General features: G+C 47.9%; 1 protein-coding gene across 1 annotated transcript; it reads right to left on the reverse strand.

Moving 5' to 3' along the window:
* Positions 1 to 508: 508 nt before the first annotated feature.
* Positions 509 to 11,529, reverse strand: LOC135249697 (pre-mRNA-splicing factor RBM22-like). Its single transcript, XM_064325215.1, has 11 exons — positions 11,208 to 11,529; positions 8,825 to 8,878; positions 8,547 to 8,576; positions 6,609 to 6,741; positions 5,823 to 5,923; positions 5,036 to 5,211; positions 4,314 to 4,514; positions 3,495 to 3,546; positions 2,840 to 3,164; positions 2,243 to 2,374; positions 509 to 1,905 (listed from the first exon to the last, which is right to left on the reverse strand). Exons 1-11 carry the CDS (start codon positions 11,259 to 11,261, stop codon positions 1,757 to 1,759), a joined length of 1,407 nt encoding a protein of 468 aa, XP_064181285.1. The 5' UTR covers positions 11,262 to 11,529; the 3' UTR covers positions 509 to 1,756.
* Between the last annotated feature and the right edge of the window lie 727 nt (positions 11,530 to 12,256).

Raw genomic sequence — 12,256 nt, forward strand, 5'->3', positions numbered from 1 at the left:
GTCAGGTGTGCCAAATTAGGGTTGAAGCAAAACCTACAGGATGGTAGATTTCCAGGAAGAGGGTCAGGCAGTCCTGACCTACAGCCACAGTCACACCCACGATACATTCACCAGAGACAGCTGTACTCCAACAGTCCTTAAACCAGCTCCAGCGAATGAGGGGATGTTTTATAGTGTCTGAAGATTGCTTTTATTAATACCCTGAATGTTTGTAAATTATCTTTGAATGTTAACAGCATCGGCAAACTGTTCTCTTCTCAGCCTTGAACAAGTCCATGTCATATTGAATCAGTAACCGTCATCATATCCAACAACCACAGCAATACCAACATACCACTGCTATATTACAGATTACAAATAAATGTATTTTATTCAGCAGCATTCGTCATGAATTATAATATTATTATTGCTATTAAACATGTAAAAATAAGAGTAGCCTTGTGAGTGTAAGTGAACCGTCCAGCTCATTTTGATGCGAAAATAAATTCTCAATGACAAAAATAAAAAATGACTGAAAAGGTGGATTATTTTTAATGTTCAAAGTGGACATACATGTGACACATATTTTACAAAAAAGAAATGCATTTTATTGCCAATATGAGAGCTTATCAAAAATGAAAAATAAAAATCTCAACAATGACAATGGATGGTAAAGGAAAGTAACGGTTTAAAAATGGTTTCCTTTGCAGCAGTTTTAACCGCAATCCTGACCATGAAACCTGGTAGTGAGACGAAGTCTAAGGTGTAAGAACATAAATATGTGAGGAAAATGTTCTCAACGGAACAGTCCCAACGCTGATGTAACAGTCACTACTGATAAATGAGAGCAATGGAGTTCTAGAACACACTGACACAGAATTTTGAAAGAAAAAACATTCCAAAAAAAAAAAAACAAGACTCTTCAAAGAGTTAAGGACCTCTAAAAGGTCCAGGCACATCCAAACTACAATGGCCTTCGCTCAGAACTTTGAGCAAGTCTTCTATCACCACATCACCTCTTTAACTTCAGCAGCAGGAGAGCTCACAATTCCATGCGCGGAATGAGCAGAGTGCAAAAAAACAGGCGCCACCCAGAGGCCGCAAGGGGTTCTGCAAGCTCCTCACCCGGTGGTTAAAAAAAAACCAAGATAATGTAACCATGAAGGAGCTCCTCAACTCCAGTCAGTCACAGCCTTTCCGAAAGTGGGTTCAGCGGATTCTAAGTAGAAGATATTCATTTTTATTCGATGTTAACGGCAGAGCAGCGTAGTGGTTAGCTTGAACAGAGCCAGAGGTTTCCGGAAGGCAGCAGTAACCTACGCAAGATCGCACGCTGCAGCGCTAGCAGCGACAGGCTTCTCGCCAGGAACGGTTATTAAAAACAAATACCTGACCCTTCTATAGAGAACGGCTTTTTAAAATTTCCTACACTGTCCCCAGTCTCCGTTCTTGGGTTATGCACTGGAGGGACGGGGGTGACACCCGCCGAAATGTTCATACCACCGCCACAGAGGGGGCTCTTCCTGGTTCAAGCAGAAAAGCCTTTTCAGCCTTTTTTATTCTTTAATTCTTTTTTCTTTTCTTCTTTAAATTAGCTTTGAGGGACAGCTTGTTTCAGTTTGAGGATTAACGGCTTACGGGAAAGTTCCCATTTGAACCGTTCCTGTCCCCATACTTCAGGTAAAGGGTTACAAAGCCGTGAATTTGCACTGAACCTGAAAGCCCAGCCGCCTCCAGAGACCATTAAGTTGTCGGCTGCGTCGAGGAAACTGTGAGACTAGGAGCCACCATGGCGGCTGGCGTGGGCGCCCATGCGCTGAGGATCCTGGGAAGGGTAGTGGATGTGGCCGGGAGGTCTCATGGACAGGGGAGGGGGAGGGGGAGGACCCATCGAACCCATGGAATGGAACATTGGCGGCCCAAAACCTGCCCGAAAAAAACAAAAACAAAACAAATAAAAACCTTGATCGCCACCGAATTGGAGACAGCAGACAGGTCACCATTTGAATGTTTGTCGGTGAACATGAAGCCAAACGTGAAATTCCACTGACAAGCCAGCCTTATTCAAACTAAACTTTTGGCATGGTGTTGGATGTAGGGTACTGGAGGGGTATTATCCATATTTTGTGCAGGTTTTCATGGTGTTGAATGGAGAGTATCTGAGGGGTATTACCCCATCTTTTGCACAGGCTGGCATGGTGATGGGTGCAGGGTATCTGAGGGGTATTACCCCGTCGCTGGGGCAGTTTTGGGCAGAGCGTACCTGGGGGGGGAGGGTTGCCGATCCCCGGTGGGGGAGGGAGCGCCATGTTCATGACCGCCGGGGAGGTGCTGGGCCCCAGGTTGAAGTAGTTGGCGGGGGCTTCCTCCTCCGATGAGGGGGGCGGGGGGAGAGCTACAGGAGCAGGAGACGGGACAGACCTGTCACTAAAGAGCCCAGAGCAGCTCAAAGACTGACCAATACAGGCACACAGGCATATGCCCATGTGTGTACAGACTACACACACACACACACACGTACAGACTGACCTACAGACAGACACACACACACACACACACACACGTACAGACTGACCTACAGACACACACACACGTACAGACTGACCTACAGACAGACACACACACACACACACACACGCCCATGAATGTACGTACATTCCGACAGACAGACTGACTGTCACACACACAAACACACATTACACCTACACACACACACACAACTTAATGATTTCATGTTTGGATTTCCCAAAAGGATAATTTTAAAGAGTCTGTGAGGTAATGAAGATGCTAACACGATAAACACTTTTAAACACTTTTAAACAGCGCCCCACACAGACCCCAGGCCTGCATTTACAATCACCTGCTGGAAGGCCCGGTACTGGCTCCAGTTTCATCCCCGTCTCACTCACTCCGTCCCTGTCCCGCTCCTTCCCCCGGGCTGCCTGGGACCTGAGACAGATGGACGGATGGACAAACAGACAAGTCAGTTGCACACGCTGCAGTTTCATCACATTTTCAAAAACAAAAGCTCTAATACATACTGCTCTCCTTTCCTCCTGCCCCAGTGCGGAGGAACCCAAATTAACTAACAAAGACAAAGCAGATGCAAAACATTCTGCACCCGGAATTTCCATCCCGGCAATGGAATTTGGATAGCGGTAGCCGAAGCTACAGAGTGCGGAAAGCTAATGTCAAGAGTATTATTTGCCTTATCTACGGTGACGCAAACAACCAGGCCGCCACAGCACTCCCAGAACACGTTCAGGTGAGCACGCCAGGTGTGTGCCGGGCGTGTGCGGCAGGTGAGCGCCAGGTGTGTGGCAGGTGTGCCCAGGTGTGTGCCGGGCGTGTGCCAGGTGTGCGGCAGGTGTGCCCAGGTGTGCGCCAGGTGTGCCCAGGTGTGTGCCGGGTGTGTGCCAGGTGTGCGGCAGGTGTGTGCCAGGTGTGTGCCAGGTGTGCGCCAGGTGTGCCCAGGTGTGCGCAGGTGTGTCCAGGCTCGCCTCATGCCCACTGACGGTGAGCTGCGCAGGTTGATGATGAGTGTGAAGGTTCCGGGGCGAGCTGCGCCTGGCGCAGGCGAACTGAGGCGCAGTGCGTGCACCAGTGGAGTGGATCTCCAACTGTAGAGTGGTTCGCGGGATGCAGGTGAGGGGGGGACAGACATGGCTTATTCCAGCACCGGCACTCACTGAACAGGCAACATGCATCAGTGTGCAGGCAATGTTCACCTGTATGCAGGTATGTTCACTGACAAGGTATTTCACCTGACGCAGGAGTTCATCGAGCGGCCCTGTTCACCTGTATGCAGGTAATGTTCACCTGAACGCAGGTAATGTTCATCTGTGCGATAAAAATCTACATGCAGGTAATGTCATCTGAATGCAGATAAATGATCTCTGCAGGTATGTCATCTGTATGCGATTATAATCAGAGGAGTTCTGTATGCAGATATATTAACATGCGGTATATTCTCGTATGCATATTAATCTACATGCAGGTAATGTTCATCTGTATGCAGATAATATTAATCTACATGCAGGTAATGTTCATCTGTATGCAGATAATATTAATCTACATGCAGGTAATGTTCATCTGTATGCAGGCAATGTTCACCTGTACACAGGTAATGTTCACCTGTATGCATTTACCAGACGTACGATCTTCAGGGTATAATCACAACTTTTTTTAACTATAGTAAAATTTTACAACTTGCATTCACAGAAGGAGAAGAACACAGGACATCATTTTCCGTCAACTGCCACCACCCCGCCAAAGAAAAAAACAAACCAGCCAATCACGTTCATAGCTCCGCTGGCAGTGGGCGGGGCTCTCACCTGAGGTCGGTGTCGGTGATGCTGTCCCCCAGCCCGCCCACGTACAGCGTGGTGATGGACCGGTCCTCGGGGGGGTCCAGGCGGGGCATGGTGGAGGCCCGCTTCAGCAGCTTGTCGGCCACCGGGTCGTTGATGCCGTAGTACCGGTCCTTGATGTTCTGGTCGGCCAGCGGGTCGTCGGGGTCCGTCGGCTTCTCGTGCCTGAGCGGTTCACAGACGGGGTTGCCAGATCACGAAGGGAATCAGCTCTGTGCAGCCGTAGTAACTACAAACAGCTGGTACGTGCCATTTGCTTGCAGAAATACCAACTGTAAAATTTACCCAGAGTGAAATTTACCCGTGCTTCTAAAATCAACCGATTAGTCAAAATTCGCAGAGCAGTACAGTCAGGAAAAGGGAAATGCTTTCTAAGTTTGGCAGTCAAATGTAAGGGAGATCTCCCACAAGCAGAGGTAATGCAGGAGATTTCTGAAAACAGCAGGCAAGGTTGAGTACTGCAAAGAAGTGTACAGGCCTAGGGACGCACTAGCTGCCAGCTAACCTGCTCAAAGGGAAAACCTGGAAGAGGACTATAAGAGATCTTCTCCACCCTGTTTCAATAACAGAGCAGTCAGAAAGCATGTACCAGGATTCAAACCCGTGTGCCCCAGGGTCCCTAGAGAGAGATAAAATGGCCTTCTGTACAGAAAGGGGCGGGGTTTTCAGTGGGGGGGCTGGCTCACCTGTAAGGACACTCCTCCCCTCTCTTGCACTCTCCCTTCACCCAGAAGGAGCAGATGTGGGGGCGGTTCCTCTTGTAGTAGGGCGTGGTCCGCGCCAGTTTCAGGAGCATGTCGCTGGAGCTGGGCGCCTTGCCCAGGAGCCCCACGGGACCCCGCGACCCGTCCGAATTCTGGAGCTGTCCCAAAACACCCAGAGCGCTCAGCGGGAGCCACGTTCATCCGTACTGCAATTACTGTCTCTCACCAGAGGGGGCAGCGAGGAGCACCCTTGAGTCTGACAAAATGTTCTCTGGATGAGGGACCCGTCTGGACCCCTCAGGGTATTTCAATCCTGCCTCGGGGGGCCGCACAGCTGTCGCCCTAGTGACCGTTACCGTGTAAACTCGCCAAGGTGGTTTCATTTCAAGGGGGGGGGGGTTAGGTTTGGGAAAAATGCTTAGGTGACATTTGTGACAACTTGGTGTAAAAATAAATAACACTTAAGTACTCGCTGACACGGAAATGTAGTTCCTGACTACAGGAGGCTGGGAAAAGTGCCAACAAGGCAGCATACCTCTATCATTACCCCAGGGGCTGCCGAAGTACCATACAAAACACCCAGCTGGCAAAGTGGCACAGCAATAATGGTGTTGCAGGTTCAAATCCCGAGTGCCGCCACTTCAGTGAAAATCTGGCTGTTTAGACAGACTCTATAAATATATATATTCTGTAACCACAGATACGGAAGACAGCCAGCATTAGGTCCGTCGTGTGGGTAGAAGGCTCGTCCAATCCAAGCAACCCTTACCTCTCTCTCCATGTTCTGGGTGTAGTATTCCTTATTTACGTCAGACTTCGGCATATCGTCTTTGATTGACAGGCCCGTGTCACGGACCTGGATCGGCAAGCCTGTTGATCAAAGGAGAACCGATTTAAACATCACCGTGGATGCAGGAAAGGGGGTGGCACACATTGGGAATTCAGAAATGAACTATTTTTTATTATCAATAATAAAATGAACAGTGCAACAGTAACCATATTAGCTGCTGAAAGGTATAAGAACAGATACTAATACTTCAGACTGTAACACTTCTAACACGAAATCTGCACTCGCTGTTATTTTCAATCTTTCATTCATTACTTCAGCAGTGGGGTCAGAGCGCTCACAAAAAAATCGACGGCGGGGCGTGGCGTTTGAAGCCAACACCACTAATGACCTCTCGATTCAACTTTGCCTGGTTACAGCAGCGGGTCGAGCGCTCCGATAACGCTTGACCGGCGCTGAACGCGTCGAAATATGAAAACATCAGCGCTCTGGCTTCTGCGGCAGCGCGGCCATCGATACGTTCACATAAACGGCCTGTGAACTACTGGCCGGAACGAGTGGAAAAAAAAACATCCCTGCTTACTGACGGCAGGCCACATCGTCAGTAACGCTGCATGGGACGAAATGAAACCAGCCTCTCGACATTCAGCGCTCGGTTACGGCAGCTAGCCTCTCTTGCTGGCGGAATGTTCCGGATCTCCTGGCGCTCGGTCACGGGCGGCCAATCGCCCGCGGCGCTGGTCCGGCGGAATGTTCCGGAACCCCTACCGTACTCCAGGTCCAGCAGGCAGGTCTGGCACACGTTCTTCATCTTGCTGCAGGTCTGGCACACCTCCGTCTTCTTGAAGCGCATCCGCACCCCCGGGCACCAGCGGAACACCGTGAAGGGGCGGGCACAGATCTGCCGGGAAGGCAGTCAGGGTGTTCAAGCACAGAGGGAGGTTCACCAAACAGAACGAGAAATCCTGATTTAACTGCCGTTCTTTATATCTTTCCCCCTGTTTCAGGGAACTTGGATGAACAGCAACTCCAAGGTTGTAGGTTCAATGCAGGTTCAGTTAGGACATTGGTGTTGGTGGTTCCCAACCTCGTTCCTGGAGATCTAGCTTCACACTTCACACAGACCTATTACCAGGCCCTTACGAGGACAGACAGGAAAGGCAAACCCCTGGGGAAGGCATTTAAGGGGACATACCTCACACAAACCTATTATCAGGCCCTTACGAGGACAGACAGGAAAGGCAAACCCTGGGGAAGGCATTTAAGGGGACACACCTCACACAAACCATTACCTGCCCTACGAGGACAGACGGAAAGGCAAACCCGGGGAAGGCTTTAAGGGACACACCTCACACAAACCTATTATCAGGCCCTTCGAGGACAGACAGAAGGCAAACCTGGGGAAGGAATTAAGGGACACACCTCACACAAACCTATTATCAGGCCCTTACAAGGACAGACAGAAAAGGCAAACCCTGGGGAAGGCATTTAAGGGGACACACCTCACACAAACCTATTATCAGGCCCTTACGAGGACAGACAGGAAAGGCAAACCCTGGGGAAGGCATTTAAGGGGACACACCTCACACAAACCTATTACCAGGCCCTTACGAGGACAGACAGAAAAGGCAAACCCTGGGGAAGGCATTTAAGGGGACACACCTCACACAGGTTCCTCTAAACCAAAACACTGTCCCTGGGCTGCATGTCCTCAGAAACCATCCCCGGGTGCTTTTATAACACCAGTGCTTTCATGTGAATAAAACACACCTACAGAGAAATAAGACTTTCTTCTGAGACTGTCGGACTCTGCCTCAGGACAGCTTTTCTTCGTGAAACTCTTTAACACAAAGGCTCTCCTCCATGTTCCTTATCTTCTCGAGCAAACGGTTTTTTAAGGTTGATATCAAACACTGTTACATTAGGTTATCTGAAGTGGATTATTAACAAAAAGGGCAAATGTTACTAGATTACTAGACCGTGAAATACTTCAGACGGGTCCTTTAAGATAAAATTGAAAGTGCCGCTGGTCTGTTTCACGGGGCTGTGTTTCATCTGTTTCCATACAGTAAATGCATATTTTATGAGCCTTAAAAAAAAAAAAAGGAAGAGGGCAGTTTATGAATTATTCTGAAAGATTTGGGTTCTTTCCCCGCTTGTTATCTGAACCTGCAGAGAACGCTTGCGTGCATCTCCTTAGGAGCCATCTGGAAGGAACAAACACGGATGAACTCAACACACCTTCATTTCCTGTTAGTCCCCGAGGGGGGGGTGGGAGGGGGGGGATGCAAAATGACTGCAAATATCTTGACTGACTGCACCAGGGCTCTACAGTGCTCCTGTTTTAAGAGCATTTACTCATGAAAATTGATGCGTGCCAACTGGAAAAATAATTCAGGCGCACGTGTACAAATTGGGATGCATTAGTGCGCTCTAAATTTTTCAACTTTCAGCCGAAGCACGTGCGCTCCTTTGAAAAAAATGTTAGCGTAGAGCCCTATATGGCTAAAGAGCCAATGATTAAATAAAAAGTGAGAAATGGTAGCCTGTTTTATCGAGACAGACAGGGTAAATTCTAATTAGTTCCCTGCAAAGTGAGCATGTGAGCGCTGACCAATAACCAATAAGAGTCACGTTAAGGCCACTCCGAAGGTTAACGTCAGAGAGATGTGTACAGTGTCAAAATCAGGAACAGTGCGTTCCTACCTTACATTCCTTTCCATATTTCTCTTTTGTCTGAAAAACATAAACAAACTTGGCTTCATATCAGGCAGTTAACAGAGGACAGGAGGTTACAGAAAAAAAAAAACACAGAATGAGAGAACAATTTCACAACCCGCCTTCAGTCTCACTAAACACACCAGCTGAAATTTGCAAGCACAGCAAATTATAACTCAAATATATTGTGCACAATTAAGGCAAGATTCCAGAAAAGTCAAACTAATGCGGGTAAGTTTGAGACAGCATCCATGGACAGTACATACCATCCGAATGTAAGGGTTCTCCCCCAGACATGTTTGACACAAGATGGGAAAGTCCTGCAAGAAGAACAAAGATTCAGGACTTCAGTGACAACAATGTGCAAGTGTCTATGCCATTCAAATGCCTTTTCAGAACATGCCATTTCTGCGCTGGTATTTCTCTGTGGACAGGACCCTATGAGGACGCTTAAATCATATCACCACATTTAAAACAGTGACACGAGCGCAGGAGCGTGTGCTCAAATCCCCGAATCGTGACTTTTGGTCTTCAGAGCCCCCCCTGCTCGCCGTTTCCCCACCTGCTCAAGGTGTCGGGAACGCGTGGTTTGAATTCACCCCCCGTCCAGGTTATTCGATACCCATCGCGTCCTCCGCCAGCGGGCCAGCACGCATGGGACCGCACCCCAAGACTGCAGCTGCGCCCAGGGAAAACTGCAAGCTCACGCTGGCTGATTTCACACTTGCAGACACACACACGCATGCATTACAGAGCACCATCTCGGCACATCTCCCTGAGTGTCAGGGTGCATGTGCCGAACAGACAGCCAATGGCCCTGTGTCTTTCCTACGCCGTGTGCTTCTGCCCCTGCGGCGTTTTCCCTGCTTGGTTTAAGAATGAACGGCACGTGTTTTAGGCACCAATAGCTTCTGTTTTGCTGCTGCGTGTGTCATGACAACCATGATGCTGCATCGCCATGAGCCCTCATCGATGCACAGCCTATCCTCTGAACTCGATGCCTGAACATCGCATGCCCAGTGATGCCCTGAACATCGATGCCCAGCGATGCCCTGAACATCGATGCCCAGCGATGCCCTGAACAGCGATGCCCAGCGATGCCCTGAACATCGATGCCCAGCGATTAGGCCTCTTCTCCGGCTGTTTCGCGTCACCTGGTGATCCTACCCCGTGGTGGGGCTATTACGGGCAGAAGTATGTAGGTCAGCCTGCTTCTCCTCAGGGGAGTGGAACAGACAGGGAACCCCCCCACCCCAATGAGGAGAGAACCCCCTTGGTCAGCAGGAAACACAATTCTACCGCCTCCTGCTCTAGAAAGCCTTTCTGCTGGCACTGGGGGGAAACTGGCACAGGCTGGTTAACTGAGACACACGAGTGGTTCGTGTTCTAACGCTGCATCTATTTTTAAATGTTGCAAACACGGAAAACTGATTAGCAACAAAAACAAAAAAAAAACAGAAATGATTCCACCATTATTAAAAAGGTCTTGAGCGTGAGTTGTTCATACAGCTCCAAGTATCAGGTTTTATTGGCACACGCGGTTCTGGGGGGAACAATCTGACTCATCATAGGGACACCTGCCACACTCTGAAGCTATCAGGTTCGAGCACCTCAGCGCAAAACACAAAATGGAGCTGTCAAATGAAAAGGCCCAAGGAGCAGCTGAACCAGCTCACGTCACCCCAGACGGACAGGAGAGCGGCAATGCAACAGAATGCAAGACCAAACGAGGTGCAGCACCGGGAGAACAACTGTTTATTCGCGTAAAACAAAGCATGTTGTTTCCCCGTTGGACTGTCGCGTTTATTTTAACGCGACACGCCTATTGTTAAATGTAGTTAGAGGATGAATTCTGCTAGCTACGCGTAACAAAAATAACAAGCTCTACACTCCAAGGTAAAGCCATCAACCTTCAGCGAGCAACAAATGTGCGTCAACAGTGCGGTATGGAAACACAATCGCCAAAAAGCCGGTCTTTGGCTGTATTGCACCAATCTGGAGAAACACACTGAACTCACTGCAAACGCATTATCACCTTAACATTTCCTCTTAATGCATAAATGCACAGTGACAATCTTTGGAGTGTAGCCTATATTCCTGGTACGACCACATATCTAGCGATAGGTAGAGAAATAAAGCACTGTCAGTTGCTCATCAGCCAACGTTATTGCTATATTTTGGTCTAGATATTAATACTGCTTTCATGCAAACTTGCAAGCCAGATTAGCTGATAAGGAACCTCATCGTTAGGTAGTATCTTTTCTTTACTTGCCGATGTTCAGGCATTTCGACTGCTGACGTAACATTTACTCGATTGTCTACTGTGAGATAACTATATAGTGTTAATGTCAGCAAGCTACACTCCAGCGAAAACAATTCAATGTTACTTCAATGGCTTGTACCAACTAATGCCATCCAACGTGTCGTTTTTTAAATAAACGACTCAGCCCGATAAACACTGAAAAAGCCTTAGTAAGCAATCTATAACATTAGCAGGCAGTTAGTAAGCAAACAGCCTTGTGGCACGGTTTCAACAGTGGTCTTCAAAAACATCCCCATTTCTGACATACAAGCGACACTTTACTGTAGCCGAAAGCGTTTACAAACATGTTAGCCCAGTAACTTAAACCATTTTCATTTTAAACGTACCGCGTCTTCCCAATTTTGTCTATTGTACGTATTCGCTCCTAACGAAGTCGCCATCTTCAGCCTCCCAGCATTCACCGCGGAATACAACACTCTACCTGCGTCTCGTGCGTTAGGGGGCACGCGGCTTCTCAGTCTTTTGATTGGATAAAGCAGAAAGTGGGCGGGGTTTATAGTTGCAATCCGTAAACTTTATCTTCCTGCATCAATTATGTAAAAATGAACTAATTCACAATTTTAAAATGGGGACCCATCTTCGTCTGGTCCGGTCAGGATGTTGGTTCCTTAGGACAAATGAACGCACTTGCAGTTGTAAGAAGTCGGCGAATTTATGACAGCGCATTATTTAGAAAACTAGAAAACTTTTGTATCACTCACCACCCAATTATAAGTTTATTTCACAAACTATTTGCATCAGGAGTCAACGTATCAGCATTTAGATATCTCTTCAATTAAACAAATTAATCACGTAACATTAGCCAATTCTAACGAATCACACAGTGCGCAGTATGCCTCAAACCCAGGATTGGAAATCTGCAAGTTCTACCCTTGGACATCCCGAGGAACATTCCACTACCGCAAGGGGGCGGTAGAGCACCTGTTTAGATAAGTAAACCGCCGACAGCACGGGAGACTCTCATCTTGGGGAATATTGAATTGCATTAATTTGCTGTTAACTAAATCATATATTTTACATTAATTTTTTTTAAAACGTGCCTTGTGAAATGTTGTTAAATTCACAGTGAGTCATCGTGATCTGAAAAAATATGGCTTTTAGTTTGAAAGCAGTCAGATTATCTGTAAAAAAAAAAGAAAAATAATAATAATTTCTATCTTCTTAGCTTCAGTAGAATGTAATGCCATGCTCGTTAAGCTCTTTGAAAATTAAAATAGAGCGAGTGAGAGGGAGAGGGAGAGAGAGAGAGGGGGCGAGAGAGAGAGAGAGAGAGGGCGGAGGGGACGGGACGGGAGGGGAGGGGAGGGGAGGTGGGGATAAAACTTGCTTTCAAACAAAGCTCTGAAGCCCCACCGAGCTGCTTCGCCGTGTAGCA

Source organism: Anguilla rostrata, chromosome 3 (genome assembly GCF_018555375.3).
Source record: "Anguilla rostrata isolate EN2019 chromosome 3, ASM1855537v3, whole genome shotgun sequence".
Lineage (NCBI taxonomy): Eukaryota > Metazoa > Chordata > Actinopteri > Anguilliformes > Anguillidae > Anguilla > Anguilla rostrata.

Excerpts from the sequence above, each read along its gene's own strand:
- LOC135249697 (XM_064325215.1), bottom strand. The coding sequence starts at position 11,261 with ATGGCGACTTCGTTAGGAGCGAATACGTACAATAGACAAAATTGGGAA. Across the intron at positions 8,879-11,207 it reads GACAAAATTGGGAAGACGCG|GACTTTCCCATCTTGTGTCA; the intron begins GTACGTTTAAAA and ends TTCTTCTTGCAG. Across the intron at positions 5,924-6,608 it reads CCTGCTGGACCTGGAGTACG|GCTTGCCGATCCAGGTCCGT; the intron begins GTAGGGGTTCCG and ends TTTGATCAACAG.